The sequence below is a fragment of the Schistocerca americana genome, chromosome 1, assembly GCF_021461395.2.
Source record: "Schistocerca americana isolate TAMUIC-IGC-003095 chromosome 1, iqSchAmer2.1, whole genome shotgun sequence".
Taxonomy (NCBI): Eukaryota; Metazoa; Arthropoda; class Insecta; order Orthoptera; family Acrididae; genus Schistocerca; species Schistocerca americana.
The window spans coordinates 1,260,162,463-1,260,183,041 of record NC_060119.1 but is presented as its reverse complement, the minus strand read 5'-3'; the positions used below and the strand labels follow the sequence as shown (position 1 = coordinate 1,260,183,041).

The following is a 20,579-nucleotide window of genomic DNA, read 5'->3' as shown; positions in this document are numbered from 1 at the left end:
ATTTTTATTTACGACAAGTCAATATATTGTTAACGAAATTGCAAAGTTGAGACTACGAGCCTAGTGATAGGAGTTAACATAGTTCCGGCTTATGTGAGGTCATCGCAAACAAAAATAAGGAGCAAATGCTTACCTGTTTTCTGGAAAAATATCGGAATTGGTTGTGCAGAACACATACCATGCGTGACGCAAATTCCCGTCGAGAGTTCAAGTAAAGGCTAGAAGTTACAGAAAGGTACCGACAGCTTACTATAGCCTAGCGTGAAGACTGCTACACAACTTCTCGTTTCCCTTTAACATTGTCTTTATGTAGTTTGATTTTCCTTACACACTGAAAATTCACCCTCAAAATTCGTAAAATATAAACGAAAACGATGGATTTCAATCTCAAAGAGGTTTTATTAAAGAGCATGATGCGTTTCAACACTGAAGGCTCATTTCTGGTGCTTCATATTATTATTATTTTGTCATGGCTTTCTCATTTAAATTGCCAGTGGTCCTCTTACACAATGCTTTTCACACTGATAAGGACATATTTATGACTAAAATAAACATTAGTACCAAAAAATACTTACCGCTTCTGATGTCAGTTGTATAGAATCGAAGTAGAGAGAATTCGCTGTATAAAAACATATTTTGCACTTTTCATTGGTTTTTGTTTTACATGTCAGCTATGCCTGTCAATGGTACATTATGTAAGATCTGTGGGTTTACCAGGTAAAGTTTATGTGCTTGTACGAGGGTCACTCCAAAAGAAATGCACCCAATTTTTTTTAATCCATCTTTTATTCTACATGTTTGAACGTTTTATAGTGTGTAGATACATCCTTTAGGAACAAAATTTTCATTTCTTCACATAATTTTCATCCCTCTCAACTGCCGTACGTCATCTTGGAACCAGCGCCTGTAAACTCGCACGGTAAAATTCTGGACCAACCTGTTGGAGCCACTGTTTGGCAGCGTGCACAAGGGAGTCGTCATCTTCAATCCTTGTTCCACGAAGAGAGTCATTCAGTTTCCCAAAGAGATGATAGTTACATGGAGCTAGGTCAGGACTGTAAGGCGGGTGTTTCAGTGTTGTCCATCCGAGTTTTGTGATCGCTTCCATGGTTTTTTGACCCACCTGGCACAAACCTCTTTTAACGCCAACACTTTCAGTATTCTGCAAACGCTTCCTTCCCCTATCCCAACGTAGCGTGACAATTCGTTCACTGTGATGCGTCTGTCAGCAGTCACCAATTCGTTAACTCTCTGCACATTATCTGGAGTGTGTGCAGTACGAGGCCTGCCGCTGTGGGGACAATCCTCAATATTGCCGTGCCCGCTTTCATCACGTAACCTGCTTGCGCACCGACTAACTGTACTGCGATCGACAGCAGCATCTCCATACACCTTTTTCAATCTCTTGTGGATGTTTCCCACTGTCTCGTTTTCACAACACAGTAATTCTATGACAGCACGTTGCTTCTTACGAACGTAAAGTGTAGTAGCTATCTTGAAGACATGCTATGACACCGCCAGTCACGGGAAGTGGTTGAACTGAGTTTGAAAACACTGTAAAACTGATGTGTTGGCAAATGTGCCAACACCTTGTAGATAGAGGCGGCCTAAATGCACGCTATCTAACGCAGACGGGCGTGAATTCTGGAACAGGATATGTAGTGAATTCTCATAAGAAAAGTATACAGCTCCTCGAATACTTAACTTTATTCTATCCTTGTGGTACATCGCTCTTGATAATACAAATGGCCGTGCGGTTAAAGGCGCTGCAGTCTGGAACCGCAAGACCGCTACGGTCGCAGGTTCGAATCCTGCCTCGGGCATGGATGTTTGTGATATCCTTAGGTTAGTTAGGTTTAACTAGTTCTAAGTTCTAGGGGACTAATGACCTCAGCAGTTGAGTCCCATAGTGCTCAGAGCCATTTGAACCATTTGATAATACAAATAAAACTATCTTCAGATACGGTTAATGGCGCCTTGCTAGGTCGTAGTCATGGACTAGCTGAAGGCTATTCTAACTGTCTCTCGGCAAATGAGAGAAAGGCTTCGTCAGTGTAGTCGCTAGCAAAGTCGTCGTACAACTGGGGCGAGTGCTAGTCCGTATCTCGAGACCTGCCTTGTGGTGGCGCTCGGTCTGCGATCTCACAGTGGCGACACGCGGGTCCGACATGTACTAAATGGACCGCTGCCGATTTAAGCTACCACCTAGCAAGTGTGGTGTCTGGCGGTGACACCACAAAAACTTTCACACATGCAGAATGAAAACTGTATTTTTGCAAAAACAGTGTGCATTTCTTTTGGAGTGACCCTCGCAATATGTGGAACTCATAACAGCGGCAATAGGTAATTTTTTTATAATGTTTATTTAGTTACAGTTGTTTCGTAATCATTCTAAACTATACTGTGTGGTAAGGCCACTGGGTACACCTAAGCGCAGATAATAAAGGAATAATATTATAAACGAAAATCACGGTATTGTGTATTTTTTGCAGTACTCGTTTATTTTGTTACGTTTTCGGTATACACCGCCATAAGACTTAAAATAAATTAGTGCTGTAGAACATAAGCAATATTGCGCTTTTCACTTATAATTATGAAGCTGTTCCACCAAGAAGCGACGGAAGAATCGGTTAATACGATGGACAAGGTATTGAACTACTGATAAGCATCACGCTTACTACAAATAAACCACGACTGTGACTGAAGATCAAAATTTTTTCTTCGGATTTTACAAAAATACGATTTTAAGCTACCTCAGTAACCGGCAGCAAGCAACGTTTCTTTGTAGGAGAATATCTATGATCACTGTTACGAATTCAGGCTATTGTAGGATAGTGCTGCATATAGTATTTGCCACGGAAAACAGTAAGAATTAAGGAGGACACGCTACGGTACAGTACTGCGAAGTTACTACGAGTACAACAAAAGCAGAGAGAGCTGCCATAGCAGATTCAAACGAAACCGAACTCCTGCTGACAAGCGAAAGCTGAACGGAGTCAAAACAGGCGTAAAAACAATTGTGCGAGCGGTGTTCAGTAAATTCGCAAGCAAGATCTAAGTAACTGAGTTGTCAACAATCTAGAAGAAGCTTTTATCTTACGTGAAAATCAATCAAAGGAGCCGGCCGTTGTGACCGAGCGATTATAGGCGCTTCAGTCCGGAACCGCGCTGCTGCTACAGTCGCAGGTTCAACTCCTACCTCGGGGATGGATGTGTGTGATGTCGTTAGATTTTAGTAGTTCTAAGTCTAGGGAACTGATGACCTCAGATGTTAAGGCCCCAGTGCTCAGAGCAATCTGAACCAATCAAAGGAACAAAATCGTCTGTCAAGATGCCCTTTGGCGACGATGGCAGCGCAACGGAAGATAAGGAAATGAGGGTAGAAGTCGTTCACCATGGGCAATCTCAACGGAGTTGTTACATTCGGCTGTTGTTGGGATCAGAATAAGAGAGTCAAGTGAGTGAGCAAAGGGTACAGTACCTGATGGGTTGTTCATTAGAATCTGTATTGAATACGCGCAGGAATTGCCCCGTACGTCACTCTGGAACAACTTAGTGTGCTGAGTGGGTGGGAAAGGCACTGGTCGTTCCAGTATATGTGGGGCGGAGGGGGGGGGGGGGGAGAATGGTCGGGCCGAATTGCACACCTGTCTCACTGACGCTAATATGCTATAGGATTCCACACCTGAGACATAAAGGGGAGTAAGTCCAAATTTAAGTAGTTTTGACTTAAGACTGTATTTAAAATCAGTGTTAAAATCAGAGGCGGATGATGTGTAAAAGCACAAGAGCGTGTGAATACACTAACTTTTGACATCTGTGATACATACTACTCCTCTGCACTCGGTGAAACTTGGCACCAGAGTCGCGAGCACACCTTCACCTGTGCAGGTTTTAAGGAGTTTCTACACATGTCCAACTGGCGTCACGTGATGTGGAGTAACTGCCTTATGGGCCAAGTCCATAAGAATTTGATAAACAAAGGGCACAGTCCACAGCGTGCGCTGCTAGCTCATACCACTCAACTACAAGTTTACATCACTGCCAACAGGTGGTAGCAGACTGCAGCAGACTTTTGTGCCGGCCGCGGTGGTCTAGCGGTTCTAGGCGCGCAGTCCGGAACCGCGCGACTGCTACGGTCGCAGGTTCGAATCCTGCCTCGGGCATGGATGTGTGTGATGTCCTTAGGGTAGTTAGGTTTAAGTAGTTCTAAGTTCTAGGGGACTGATGACCACAGTAGTTAAGTCCCATAGTGCTCAGAGCCATTTGAACTTCGAGCCAGACTTTTGTCCACATACACTTGGCATAAATCCCGCCACGCGACAGCATATTCCACAGACACGCGAATTCACTAGCTGTATAGTAAAATTAGATCGGACATCAATATGTGTTATAGTTACACTCAGAGAAACCTATTTTGTGGGATTCTAAGTGAGGTATAGTACATTAAGTTTTGGATTTTATCATAGAGTAATCCATTTGAGGCACTGAGAACCATAAAGCACACTATCGTCGATTGTAAGACTTTAGTTGCTTCTGACGTCTGTTGATCTTATGGTGGATCAGGTTTATCTGTACTGTAGGTCAACAATCGACGTATATCCGAACATTCACAAAAAGCTGTCACTCTGGTTTCTCTGAATTCACTTAAGTATGGAGGGTCGAAGACGGTGTGCTATTGGCCCTTATGACTCTCAGAGCCTCATTTGTATTCTAGTCAAGTGTCCTTGATGGTAGACAGTACTACTTGAATTTAATCACATACCACATACCACACAAGACAAAACATCATCATCAGCACCTAATATATCAAATTTTGACCTACTCAGTGGAGGCCTGTGCTCTGATAGAGTGAGTGAGAGTGAGAGTGAGAGTGAGAGTGAGAGAGAGAGAGAGAGAGAGAGAAAGAGAGAGAGAGAATAGCCAAATCGAAGCTGCTGAAATTGTTTGTTACATTTATGTTGAAGAGAACAAAAGTGATGTGGAGTGAAGGGAACATAATGGATTCAGGCGTGAAACGCAGTGCACTGCAAAAACTTCGCCAATCAAGGTTGAGATGGTATGGTCATGCGAAACGAATAAAAGAAAGTAGAATAGACAGGGAATGCCTTGAAATGACTGTAAGTGGGAAAAGGAGGAGAATGAGAAGATGGATCGTCACAGTTAAGGACGTCGCTGAAAGTGGTCTACTTTGGGATAGGACCCAGCCGGCCGTTGTGGCCGAGCGGTTCTCGGTGCTTCAGTCTGGAACCGCGCGACCGCTACGGTCGCAAGTTCGAATCCTGCCTCGGGCATGGATGTGTGTGATGTCCTTAGGTTAGTTAGGTTTAAGTAGTTCTAAGTTCTAGCGGACTGATGACCTCAGATGTTAAGTCCCACATTGCTCAGAGCCATTTGAACCATTTGATAGGACCCATGACGGAGAGCTGTACAAGGATAGGATAAATTGGTTGACTCTCGCCGCCTTCACCCAGGAAACCGGAGCTGCCCTTCGACCTTACGTAACGTCCCATTCTCCGCCACACAGCTGTTAGTGGCCTGTAGAGTACAAATGTACATCCACTTTCTCCCTTGCTAGGCTGCCTATATCTCGCACGGATTGACGATAGCAAGGCATCTCTGCACTTCATCGTCCAAAAGACGTTATCGGTCTGTTTAAAAGACTCGAAAAATGTTCTGAAATCCAGGGACGCACTTGCATGCAAAGCCAGCTGCCCACCCTACGTCTGGCAAAGGTACATTCGTAGAGCGGTTGCATTACTGATGTGAATAAACAGAGTTCGTAATTAAAGGTTCTGTTATAAAAAAGGTTCCTGCTCATCAGAAACAGGAAAAGGTGTTTTCAGCAACTATTTTGAGCAACAGAAACGTTGTGCTTCGTTTCACTAGGCTACCACTGCTTTCAAACCTATAGCCTGCCGTGGTTTTGCTTAATGCGTCTGTCAATAGACAATTTCTCAAAGCTGCCTTAGTTTAAGAGCACCTAGTGTGTACCGCGTGTCACGTAAATATTGATAAAATTGAAACTTCCTGGCAAATTAAAACTGTGTGCCGGACCGAGACTCGAACTCGGGACTTTTGCCATTCGCGCCCAAGTGCTCTACCGACTAAGCTACCCAAGCACGACTCACGCCCCGTCCTCACAGCTTTACTTCTTCCAGTACCTCGTCTCCTACCTTCCAAACTTAATTGCTTACTACAGGCAACCCGTAGCACGTCCTGGCGCTGAGCTAAAGATAAACGCCGTATCAAGATGAGAAGAAAGGAGAAGTCTGCAAGAGCTTAAGTCAGCTCAACGAAACGACATATGATCACTTGTGACGTATGTCATGCCTCGTCTTGTTGGGACTCTGAAGCGGTAGAAGCTGTGTGCATCAGTACATCTGTATCAATCGCATGAAAATAAATTAAAATCTGACACAGACATCTGAAATGCCTTACTGTTTAGTGAAAAAAATTATCTACAACAGCAATGCTTGTACCTCTAAAATTCAAAACTGCTTTCTTTTTATTTGATGTTTCGCATCTTTACATCAGATTTTAATTTACTGTGAATACTCACATTTTCATGCGATTAGTGCTTAAAAATTTAAAAAAATATTATTTTCACTAAAAATTATGATTTAGTATGTGTTAAATAACATTTACATTTGTTAATAAGTATAGAATTTAAAGAAAACAAAAAACTAATGCTAACGAAATTCGACCTAGCGACCTACGATTACGCTACTCCGGCAGATACCGACGACGTTCCTAGCAGTGTCGAAATGCTTTGTAGCTCATCTTCGAATCCGATTTTTTTAGTTGCTTTGATATGTGCATTCTACTGCTTTAGAACATTTATGTCCGTGCGCTCACCTTCAAATCGCACAAATATTAACACAATCGGGAGTCGACTTCTAATACTGGAGTATACAAAACATATTAATAGAATACCTAGAGATGACGAAAGTTGCAGAAGATATGGAAATATGAAAGACCACGACTTTTATCCTATTTCGCGTTCGTTTCGGCGCTGAGATACGCAAGCTGAATCACTTTATGTAACGTTTGACGCTTCACTCTATTTACATTACCCTTCAGAGAGTTCCTAATAACAACCACTGCACTTTGTGCTGTGAGCTACTTTTTGTTTGCAGCCTCGTGGAGGACGACACAATTTACTTCCGTAACATCATTCCCGTGCCTTGAACTTCGTTCGGGTAGCACATCTTTCTCAACGGACGTGGAGATTGTTTCATTATTTTTCTCTCGCTGTTATCGCCTTTGATCTTCTTCTACTAATCTCGAGCCGAGGAAAAGTCCTTTTTTAGTTTCTCAAGCAACTTCGGACGTTGTTAGAAGACATGCCTGTTACAAAGCACGAGATGAGAAAACCCAGTTCCACTGCCTGGCAAGAGCAATTGTCCAGATGACAACGAGTGTTTCCCAATACCTGTTCTGGGTATCTGTATGCACTATTTAGACGATAACAATTTATGTGAAGAATGCCAAATTAGATTTAAGCGTTCAGCGTATGTAAATAAATATCTCCTGTTTCAGATTGGAGCTCACATTGTAAAAAAGGATCGACAGAAATATACGCATTAAGTCCCTTCAACACAGTGATCAAAATAAAGTGTCTCTAAGCCAATGAATCACTTGCGATTCACTACAAGATGGACAAAGTAGAGGACAATCTGAAACCTCGGCGATGACTGATGTAGTCTTTGAATTGTGGTACCGAATCAATTAATAAAGACTAATCAAACCTAAATTAAAGGACAAGGCCAACATGCCTCAAATGTTAAAGACGGAAAGTGTTATACGTGGCGGAAATTAAATTGTAGGTGTCACCTACTAAACTTCTGCTTCTTAATGAACATCCTACCCCATTGGAGAGCTTCTCAGTGAATGCTTCATATGCATAATTATAGTGATTTCTTTTTTTACTCGTGCAAAATCGAAGATACCTTTATGAATTTTTGGCATATTTTCATATAAAGGGACAAGAGACGTGTCTCTGTCATTTTCTTATTTCAAAGGATCTAAGAAAGACGACAATTTCTGGTGGTCTAAAGAGCCAAATTTTCGTCCACTTGTGGAAGTAAATATCTGTCTCTAATGATGTCTTCTAGATGAAAGTACACCTTCGCGTCCACATATTTGTTTAACAGGTATGTCTCCGAAATCTTGACAAGCATTCTTCACAGTCACCCAAAAGTCTCACTTTTCTCCCTCCTTCAGTATTCTCCCTCCGTTTTGTAGAATCCTGATGGAATCTGGCTCAAAAGAGCTCCACAGCCCTTCAGCCTAACTGCTTTAGAAAGAGGACGAAACATGTGACGGTCATGAAAAGAAAGAAAGACAAATCGCACATATGTTCATGCATCTACATTTACTTCTACAGGTGAAGTGCACGGTAGAACACACACTCAGGTTATTTCCCGTTCATTTTCGGATGAAACCTATGAGGAAAGACTGTCCCTGCCCCACATGCGAGCTGTTGACCTGATTTTATCTGCACGCTGTCTAGAGTATTGATTCGTAACTGATTAAAGAACATCCGTAATTTCTACATCGAAAGAAGTTTTTTGATGTTTCTAAACAGGTTCTAGCGAGTTGTACGACGTGTTGAGTGTCTGCGTCTTAGACTATTTAACATTTCAGATGCCCTCGCCATTCTCTATATCCTCTGTTACTCCAATCTGATATTGGTCCTATACACTTGAGCAGTGTTCCTGCATGGGCCACACAAATGTTATATATGCAGTCTCTTTTGTAGGCGATATATAATGACGCGGTATCCTACCAATGAATCGTGGCTTGCCATGTGCTTTATCTACTACTGAGACTACATACTGCTACTGCCAAATACGTGTATGCTAAGAGCAAGTGTAGTTGTAATTCGGTAATCCCTGCGGTCAAAAGGTGACATAATTTGCATATCTGTGCATTAAAGAGTGGAGGGCTTTTCTTTGCACCAGGGTGACATTTTGTCCAAATATAGCTTATTATTAGTGCAGCGTTTACGATACAGCATTTCCTCAAATAACTGCATTATTGTCGAAAAGTCTAAGTTTGCAACTAATACTATCTGCCATCTCATAACGTACAGTATGAACAGCAACTGTCCAATTACCCTTCCGTGAGTCACACCAGATACATCAATGTATTTAGATGACTCTCCATCCGGTATAATGTGCTACGTAATGCCTGTGAAGAAATTATCGATCTACTTGCAACCATGATCAGATATCCCCCAGGAACGTCTCTTAAGTATAGAACAATGAATCAACATGGTTTCCTCAATAACAGGCAGAGGTTATGGTCTGTGAAAAGACCGCTGATTCCGACGAAAAACGTTATTTTTCTCCAGATTCAGAGACTGTCGAATTCTATGTACCCAATTTGAACGTTCCACGTAACACATTGCATGGCCCCTTCCCAGAAACTTATATCACAAGTCTAGTAAAGGAATGGATTAGTTGATAAGGCACAGTCTGAGGCACCAACGAGCAGTTAATTTGGTAATGCAGAGAAGTCTTGGCGGTAAAAACTGTGGAGGGAGAGAAAATCTAGACTACAGTAAACAGGTTCCGGTGGCTGTAGGTTGCAATAATAGTGCAGAGATGTACAGACTGGAGAGCTGCATCACAGCCGTCTTCAAGCTGAAGACAACAATAACAACACCAATCTACTCTCAGGACAACTTTGTTCCAACTTATAATTCAATTTTTCCTAAAACCTAGATACTTCATTGTTGAGATAATCAAAGCAGATAGACAGCTACGAGGCTTCAAAAGTAGTTATTGTGCTTGCAAAGTAAAACTGCCATACCCTTAGTACATTTAGCAATGGTTGGTTGTTTTGGGGGAAGAGACCAAACAGCGAGGTCATCGGTCTCATCGGATTAGGGAAGGAAGTCGGCCGTGCCCTTTTAAAGGAACCATCCCGGCATTTGCCTGGAGCGATTTAGGGAAATCACGGAAAACCTAAATCAGGATGGCCGGACGTGGGATTGAACCGTCGTCCTCCCGAATGCGAGACATTTAGCAATGAATGAAGTTACAGCAACGTTTCACGTGACGCCTAGAAGAGAATAAAATATAATGGGAATCCACAGAGTTAATAATAATAACAGTAATAGTTGCCTGTGGATAAATGCCCAGGTGTAAGTCTTTCAAACCCACTTCGGCGATACGCATGTTCCTAACCTACCACAGCTATCCAACCAGGGAAAAGGGACCCACAAGATAGCGTGGAATCCTATCCATCGCTAAGAGGTGAAGACTCAATTAACGGTACACTGAATATTTCCGTGGTCCAGGAAGGATTCCATCCCACAACCTCTCTGTTTCCGGTGACGTACTTTATAACTGGAGCATCAGGCGTGACACGTCACACTTATTCGCAGAGTACTGATGTGGATGTAGGTTCCACTCGTCCTCAGAATCAATACATACTCTACAAAAGAGTACCATAAATAAATTTCTTGAGGAATAGAGGTAAGAACCGTTAAACTATACGATACAATCATAGCACTCATATTCTGTCAACATAGCTAGCCACCTTTATAAACAAGAGACTGAAATAACTCAAGACTGACTGAAGTCAAGACAAGAGACTGAAGTAGGGGGCCAAGTTTACGTCCTTGCACGGTCGGTCTCCAGATTCAGACTGTGACGCTCTTGATCACTTCATAAAGGTTTCGTGTCTAAATCTGACAAGCCACAGGTGCAGGAATGTCCATCGCCACATTAGTAGAAAATCCTTATTTGTGCTCGATCGCGTACTCCAGAGTTGAAGGTCAACAGGTCCACTGCTAAATAATTACTGGTTTGTTCGATGTCAGCTCATTAGTTTCAATAAATAAATTAAACTTGGTACATCTTTACGTTGTTATGCTGTAAATAAACCAAGAAACGTCACACACGCAATAGAATTTAACATGAATAACTTGTCGCCAACCTAAAAGTACTAAGAAAAAATGATTGAGCAGGCTGCTTTAGCTCGCACACGTATGGTTCCTACGATTACTTAAAATCCACTGCCTCTTCTAAGACTGTTTCGATTTCAAAAACAGCGTTATGTACGCGATAATCATGCTCAGCCTTATTAACATTAGTGTTGGCTTAAGGCCGGATTCAAACATAAATAAGTAGATTACCATTGTAGAAGGCCTTTTCACAGTAAATCCTTGTTCTTTTGGTTTGGAATAATTACTTAACGAAATTAGGTTGCAAGAAGAGGACAATATAGATTATACTTAAAGACATGTACTTAGCTCTGAAATATAGAAGTGTGTACAAAATTTGTTGATGGACAACATTAACTCACATTTTGTGTATTAAAATTTGATTAGCACTACGTTCTGAATGTTTCATATTTACATGACGTAATTAATTATTTAATCTTGTTACATTAATTAATTCTCTTTCCATTAAATACAGCCTTATACATGATTAAAGTGGCTACGCTGGTCAAACTCGTCCTCCTGCGTCGCCTGCAATATCACAGTCACTCTGATACGTGACTTAATTAATGTGTTCTCCACATATCAGGTGTGATGAATCACTGAAACAAAGCAGTCCTCTATGAAGCTTATTACATTACTACGAAGGTATGTCCTCCAGTTCTCCGATAAATGCTAGTATTCCGTGTCGTGCAAACGGAACTAATATCTCAACGTGAATATTGGATTCTCCTATTGATACCCAAACGAGTAAATGTGCTTAGTGTGTCTGGCATCAAACAAATCGCAAAATTACAAGCAAAGTTTAAAAGTTTTCCACACCATATGTTGTATACAGGCTAAGACGCAAGTAATCTTAATAGCCCATCAGAAATTAATAAGTTCAGATTTCCGCGAACGGCTACCTCCCATTCTGCTCGACGGTACTCCAATACCATATCAGAAAACAGTGAAGAACTTGGGTGTATCTTTGGATGAGCATCTCAACTGGGCGGAGAATACAGTCGCAGTGTGCCGAAAGACATCTGCTTGTCTCTCTGCTCTCAAAAAGTTTCGGAACATATTTCCGCAGGACTTGAAACGCCAGCTCGTGCAAGCACTCGTTCTACCGAACCTCCACTATTGTGATGTGATTCAACAAGGCACGAGTAGTGAAAACAAAAGACGGCTAGAGCTAACCATGAATGCCTGTGTGCGTTACACCTGCAACATTCGCCGATATGATCATGTTAGTGCTTCATACTCCGAGCTAGGGTGGCTGCGGCCGGACAAATTGCGTGACTACCACACTCTATGTCTACTTCACCGACTCCTCGTCGCGCAAGCACCCCAGTACCTTGCTTCAGATATTAAAAACCTGTCATGCCATCATAATCGAAACACGAGGTCACTCTTATTTGGTATCCTAACTGTGCCCACTCACAAAACAAAAACTTTTGCAAACTCCTTCTCAGTTGCCGCTGGAACAAACTGCCCCTTACCTTGCGCAAAATTCAATCTCCTGCTGCTTCTAAGAAGAAGTTGAAGCATTTCCTACTATCATCCTCATAAAGTTCTCCACAAAATTAATGTACCAGGCCAATCCACTCCTCTGTCAAATAGCAAAGATAGTGTCTCCTATCTTGCTCCTTTCTCTTCTTCCTCTTGATCAATCTCTATTAACCATGCAATCTTCTTTTCCTTTATATTTCCTTAATTATGTTTCATCATGTCTCTCTATTCTTCTCCTCCCTTCACCATGAGTCTCCCTCATACTCCCTGCTGCCAGCACTCCTATCTAAAATCTGTCTCTTCAATAATGTCTAATTATAACAGTACTTATGATCTACGAATATAAACTCTATATGTATGTATTTTTCCAGGTGTACCTTTCTAATTGTTTATTTCGCTTTTTGTACTGGATGTAGTTTAACATGCCTACTAAAACGTATGAATGTAAAATAAGTAGAATGCCTGGTTAGATGTAAGAGAGGGCCTGATGGCCCTAATCTTGCCAGGTTAAATAAATAAATAAATAAATAAATAAACCTAGCTCATATATGAAGTTACGAGCCAAAGAAATTCCAGTCCACAAATCGGACTATTATCGACACTGCACATTTGACTGACCTGTTATACCTAAAAGCCAATAGATACGTGAAATTATATCAATTTTTTATTTTTTCTGTGTTTTTCCTGAATTAATCAACGACAGTTTACCCGATCACCGCCCATCCTTCCCCCACCTGAGCTTGGGTTTCAGTAACCTCGCCATCTACGGCACAATAAACCCGCAACGTATTTTGCGAAATGAAAACCTTCCATCCCTCAACAAACTGGGAGACCCTGGTGATAATGCTCACAGTTCTACTCACTTATTTTTAATTGAAGTTACTGTACACTTGATATTTTCTTTGAGCCAGCCAAAGAAAAGTAACGCCATGGCACACCATGGCTGTCTGATGCAGCTTTCAGTCGTTCTGATAGTGGCCGACACCGGTTAACGATATGAAGACTTTTCTCTGCTTACCTCAATGAAAACATTATGTGACAATAAAAAATGTTTATCACTAGCTCCACGAGACAATGTCATTTATTACAAGAGCGGAAGTTAAAAGTAAGTCAGGAGACAACGTGAGGTACGTTATTATTGAGTTTTTCCTTTAGGTTTTCTTATTATTTGAAGTCATGTTGAAGAAAATATAAAAAAAAACATTTATGTTCAAAAACTGTAACATTGCTCAGATATTTCGCTTTCATTTTCTCTTCCGCATCCATATCTATACATATACATCAACATTTACATCTGTACTTCATATAGCGAGTTAGAGTGTCTGGAGAAGAGTACTTCTGACATCATTATCATTCCCCTCTTTGGTGTCCCATAGTAGTGGAAAGAATGGCTAGCGATAGGTCTCCGTATAATTTCCAATTTCGCTGATTTTTCCTGCCGCAGTCGTTCTGCGAGACGTACACTGGATGAAGTAATGTTTTGCTCCGTCTTCTAAAATATGCTCTCTGAATTTCAACAGTAAACCTCTCTGTGATGCGCAGCGTGTCTTTTGCAACTGACAGTGGAGACAGTGTAGCATCTCGGTAACGCTCTCGCGTTTAATGCCTGAACTCTTGACTAAAGGCATCGGAGATCATGTAATTGAACTGATCTCTCCGTCTATTTATGCACAATGCCTTACATTTATTTTTGCGGTACCAATTGCACTAACCGTCGATCGCCTATAAGTCTTCCCGCCTTTCGCTACAGTTTTCTGGCGTTGCAAGTTTCCAATGGACGACAGTAACATCCGCGAAAAGCCTCGCGGATTTTCCTACGTTATCGAATACATCATTTACATTTATAGTGGATAGTAATGTCCCGTAACAACCCATAGGGTACTCATAAACCGACTTTTACATTCACCCATATTGCCGACCTGCACATTCTAGGAAATCCGCAATCGTGTCACGTTGATCCTTCGTTCACTAAGCGACAGTGCGTAACTGTGTCGAACGTGTTCCAGCAGTAAGGAAACACGGCAACAGCGCATGCGCCTCTCTGAGCCGGCGATCTAAGATCGTAAACTACACTCCTGGAAATGGAAAACAGAACACATTGACACCGGTGTGTCAGACCCACCATACTTGCTCCGGACACTGCGAGAGGGCTGTACAAGCAATGATCACACGCACGGCACAGCGGACACACCAGGAACTGCGGTGTTGGCCGTCGAATGGCGCTAGCTGCGCAGCATTTGTGCACCGCCGCCGTCAGTGTCAGCCGGTTTGCCGTGGCATACGGAGCTCCATCGCAGTCTTTAACACTGGTAGCATGCCGCGACAGCGTGGACGTGAACCGTATGTGCAGTTGACGGACTTTGAGCGAGGGCGTATAGTGGGCATGCGGGAGGCCGGGTGGACGTACCGCCGAATTGCTCAACACGTGGGGCGTGAGGTCTCCACAGTACATCGATGTTGTCGCCAGTGGTCGGCGGAAGGTGCACGTGCCCGTCGACCTGGGACCGGACCGCAGCGACGCACGGATGCACGCCAAGACCGTAGGATCCTACGCAGTGCCGTAGGGGACCGCACCGCCACTTCCCAGCAAATTAGGGACACTGTTGCTCCTGGGGTATCGGCGAGGACCATTCGCAACCGTCTCCATGAAGCTGGGCTACGGTCCCGCACACCGTTAGGCCGTCTTCCGCTCACGCCCCAACATCGTGCAGCCCGCCTCCAGTGGTGTCGCGACAGGCGTGAATGGAGGGACGAATGGAGACGTGTCGTCTTCAGCGATGAGAGTCGCTTCTGCCTTGGTGCCAATGATGGTCGTATGCGTGTTTGGCGCCGTGCAGGTGAGCGCCACAATCAGGACTGCATACGACCGAGGCACACAGGGCCAACACCCGGCATCATGGTGTGGGGAGCGATCTCCTACACTGGCCGTACACCACTGGTGATCGTCGAGGGGACACTGAATAGTGCACGGTATATCCAAACCGTCATCGAACCCATCGTTCTACCATTCCTAGACCGGCAAGGGAACTTGCTATTCCAACAGGACAATGCACGTCCGCATGTATCCCGTGCCACCCAACGTGCTCTAGAAGGTGTAAGTCAACTATCCTGGCCAGCAAGATCTCCGGATCTGTCCCCCATTGAGCATGTTTGGGACTGGATGAAGCGTCGTCTCACGCGGTCTGCACGTCCAGCACGAACGCTGGTCCAACTGAGGCGCCAGGTGGAAATGGCATGGCAAGCCGTTCCACAGGACTACATCCAGCATCTCTACGATCGTCTCCATGGGAGAATAGCAGCCTGCATTGCTGCGAAAGGTGGATATACACTGTACTAGTGCCGACATTGTGCATGCTCTGTTGCCTGTGTCTGTGTGCCTGTGGTTCTGTCAGTGTGATCATGTGATGTATCTGACCCCAGGAATGTGTCAATAAAGTTTCCCCTTCCTGGGACAATGAATTCACGGTGTTCTTATTTCAATTTCCAGGAGTGTATATTATACACACATCTGGCATAGAAAAGAAGACTGAGCATTTTATTTTGGTTGTGAAGTATAAATATAAAACTAAAAGAACATAAGAAATCAATCACTTAATCTGTATAAATTGTATGATCACATTATTTAAAAAAATAACTATTTGCAGTGGAATCTCGTTTACCTCGGTATTATTAATTCAGATCTCCTGCTGACCTTCATCGTCTACACTTTTTCTTCTGTACCGTGTCGATGATACAGAAGTAATAGCGGCAACAATCTAGAGCAGCAATCATTAAATTTAGATTCAGAAAAGCGCCACGCAGGGATAAGGGAATTATGTCGGTTGCATTCCCCCGGTTGTTTGAAGTGTAACATGACTGCTGAGACAAAGAAGGTGATAGTGTTCATTGGCACAAAGTTAGATTCATTGTGTAGCTTGGATAAAGGAGAACTGTTCAATAATATTGCCGCCGAAATTGGTGGTGCACCTTTTGACAGCGTCAAGAGTAACCGTAAAAAGAAATGACTTTTGCTTGTGAAGGCCAGTTTATTGCCGTTTATTCGTTTACAATGATGGTAGTGATGATGAGTGACAAAGCTGGCACTCAGTCTCAAGACACTGTAGCACCGGAGCTAAAGGCCAAAGTGACACTAGCCACTGCTTGTTGTGGCAATGTAAGACGAGCGCCAGAGACGCCACAACTGTAAGATTTCTGTACGGGACGAATCCCAGCTATACCAGGATCAGAATAACAAACTGACTGATAGCTATGAGCTTACAGGACATCTACCACAGCAACAACCAATCACAACACGGTCACACCCCCTGTCCAGTGCACACTTGTCATATCTCTCTGCTACGTCAACTGCAGGCGACAATCACAGCATATAATACAATTGTTGTGCAAAAATATTAAGGTTTTCGTAGCCACTTGTTGACAAATTGCCTGTTGGCTTCTGTCTCGGATTTCTTAGCCGACATTTCTCTCACGATTTTCTGTGTGGTTTCACCGGCACAAGTGACTGATATCGTCAAAGCTTCACTCTCCGTTGCTGGCGGCGGACCACAATTGCCATTATACAATTTAAACATGGTAAATAGTTTCGGTTGATTTCTGCAGTCCCCTCTCCAGCTCCTTCAAATAGTAAAAAAGAGATGAGTTGAATAGTGAATGAAAAACTTCATCATTAGCTACATTCATGAAATGACATGCATTCGTATTATGGGCCAGCAACGCTACGACAGTGTGTAGTTAAAAGGATCACCGTGAGCAGACCAGGTTGTGAAACATAGTATTGCAATACGCAGGTAATAAAGAAGGCCAGTTCCATTAGTACAAATTGCATCGAGTGCCCATTATTTGCATTTGTACAGCAGATACAGTTTCTCACTCTATTTACTGCTCAAACACAATTAATGGGAATTCTCACTATATCTCTTGTACAAATTCCAGTAATGGGTATACGATCGAATTTTTACTAATCCAACTGGCCATTTTCCTTCTTCATTACATGCAACTCGCAAGACTGTGGTTTACTACCTGGCTCGCTCACGATCATGCTTTTACCTACATACGGTCATGATGTTGTCGGTCCATAATACGAATGTCTGTCATTGCATGACTGTAGCTATTGATGTTTCTCAACGCCTATTCAGGTCTTTTTTTACGACTTGAACGATCTGAGGATGGTTGATTTAATTGTATAATGGAAATTGCGGTCTCGGCATTAAGAGTTTTTTACTTTAGCAAGCGTTATTTAATAAACAAAATAATGATTTATTTCGGCGGCGCTAATGCAAGGGAGATACCTGCAGGGTCTTGATGCATATGAAGGACTCATGAACCACGTCAAAAGAAACACACTGATGACTCCGGCATATAAACGTTGTCGTGAGTTTTATTAATATCTGTTGAAACTGCCGTGAAAATAATTATAATTTGCGTACTCACGCGAAAGTGTGTGGGTACAGTTTTGACATGAATTACATATGGGATTCTTTCCACGAGCGTTAGACGTGCTAAGTTTTCTGCACTCTCGTGTCCCATAAATGAGCAAATGTGTCTAATATTAATTCTCCTCCAAAAGTTAATGGTTTTTTATTACCACAGATGTGTGTCATTTATATGTCTATAATATCCTGTATTCTATCAAATATTTGTTTTGTACTTCACCATTTATGTGATCGCTCTAAGCTTGTGGTTATAGCTTGATACCAGTGCCTGCCAACTTTAATTGTATATTACAGCACTGAGCATGGTCACAAAGTGACCGAAAATCGCTTTTGCTGCCAATAAAACAACAAAATACGGCCAATGCTGATTTTCTTTCCAATTCTATCCACTATTTGGTCGTGGTGCACACAACACGCCATGGAGTCGCCAATCACTTCACTATTTGTTTGAAGTACCCCTTGACCAGCATGCAGCACTTGGTGTAAGTCAGCAGACACAGCAGGTGCTGCTTGGAGCTACCAACTCCGCATGGAGGACAAAGGACTGCCTCAGAACACACCACCACAAGGGCCTTTCAAGGATGTAACAATGAGGATAATCCAAATCGATGTAAAAAAAAAAAAAAAAACTAAACATGTTGAGTTAGTTGGAGTCTAGTGTTCGCTCCATACACATGGATGTACACAAGCGTACAATAAATGTTGTATCTTATATGTAACAGGCGATAATTATTTCGGTTAAGATTAATATTGGATGAATGATAATGTACTAATTTTATGAAGAACCTATACTTGATTTCGCCACCCAACCTTTTGAGAAACAAAGGAAACGTGTATGTTTGTGACAACCAACCCATTTCATTTTAATCTTTTCTCTGAATTTCCAGATTGACTGAATTTTCGATCAGTTGATCTGCGAACCGATCTAGTCCGGATAAACGAGGTTCCACTGTGCCTAGACACGGAACTGCGGCCGCGCGCGCTGGTTCCAGTACATGGTTCACTCCCACACCGTCACGCAGGGCAGAGTGCCGGGTGCTCAGTACTCACGGAGACGATGACGTTGAGAAGGCCCATGCTGCAGTGTGCACCGGTGTTCAGCTGAGCATCGCGCCGGCGCCCGCACAGTGGATGCGAGCGGCGCCAGCTGTGCCCGCTATATAGGAAGGGGGGGGGGGGGGGACAGGGGCCCCCACCACGGCCGGTAGCCAACCTGCTGGGCCGGTAGGCGCACGGGCCACGGGGCCTTCCTTCCGACACGCGACCGCTCTGCTCGCGGGCCTGCGGCGCCCTCTGTTGGACCCTTCACAACTCGGTCAGTCGTTTCATACTCGCAATCGAAACCTCGGATACCACCGGAGTCAGGGATTTTCACCTGCCTCGAGATGACTGGGTGTTTGTGTTGCCCTCATCATTTCATCATCATTCATGAAAGTGGCGAGATTGGGCTAAGCAAAGGTTGGGAATTTGTACGGGCGCTGATAACCGAGCAGTTGAGCGCCCCCACAAACCAAACATCATCATCATCATCATCGGATACCACATCGATGTATCCACTATCCACGGGACATTTGCGCTGCTGGTCATCAAAACTGCTCTATCAGGAACGATAGAAAAAAGCCTTTGCTTCTTCTGTACCTACGCCATTGATCGAAAGTATTGTGGTACTTTTTACTGGACGTTAACATGGGGTGTGCTCAACATTCGCCATTAAGGTGGCTTGAACTCTGCTGGGGACAATTAACAACGGGGCGTCTCAACGTCTGTGCAACAATTGCTGCTCGCTCTTCCTTAAGAACAGTAGCCAGAGAATATAGTGATGTTGAACACTAGGGTCTGGAGCGGAGTCGACGTTCCAACTCATTCCAGAGGTGTTCTAGTGACTTCATGTTGGGAATCCGAGCAGATCACTCCGTTTTGGGAATGTTAGTGATAAAAAAAAAATGAAATGATCGTTTGGCATTGCAGGCAGGGAGGTCCCATCCGGGGAAGTTCGGCCGCCGACTGCGTCTTATTCCAGTAGACGCCTTGGGCGACTCGCCTGCTGGTTATGAGGGCGAAAAATGTTAATGAGGACAACACAACACCCAGTCCACGTTCGGAGAAGTTCTCTAACCCGGCCGGGAATGGAACCCGGATCCGCTACATGCAAGGCAAGCACTTTACTCAGCTAAGTAGGCGGACTATTGATCACAAACGATTGCCTTAAAAATGTCACTTTATGATGGGGCGCATTGTCATGCTGATACAATCAACGTCTTCGAACTGTTCCTCTACTGTACGCAGTACTCAATGCTGTAAAAATTGTGTTTCCATCCGTCCGAGTTTAGCGTTTTCTTAACTGCAACAAGGTCATCACAGAATAATTACGAAAAACCTATCACCAACATCTCTGTAGATAGCGTTCTCTGGGCATTCGTCAAACTGAGACCCTTCCATCAGATCGCCAGTCGATATAGCATGATCGATTACTCTAAATCATTCGTTTCCAGTCATTCAATGTCCAGTGGTGTTGCTCTTTATACCAGCTGAAGCGTCGCTTAGCACTGATTACGCGTGCATGAGGAGCTTTTCGACCACTGTACCCCATTCTTTATAACTCCCTACGCACAGTCATTGTGCTAGCTCTACAGCTGGAAGACTTTGAAACTCATGAATTATTTCGTCTCTTGATGCGATTTTTCAGAAGCACTCTCACAATG

At 43.3% G+C, this 20,579-nt stretch overlaps 1 protein-coding gene across 1 annotated transcript in view; it reads right to left on the bottom strand.

The window, feature by feature from the left end:
• LOC124598865 (loricrin-like) overlaps positions 1-18,992 on the bottom strand; it is a 172,019-nt gene extending 153,027 nt beyond the window's left edge. Inside the window, exon 1 of the mRNA XM_047136032.1 lies at positions 18,928-18,992. Within this exon, the coding sequence (XP_046991988.1) occupies positions 18,928-18,954 (27 nt within the window). The 5' untranslated portion in view covers positions 18,955-18,992. The remainder of the gene's footprint in view (positions 1-18,927) is intronic.
• Between the last annotated feature and the right edge of the window lie 1,587 nt (positions 18,993-20,579).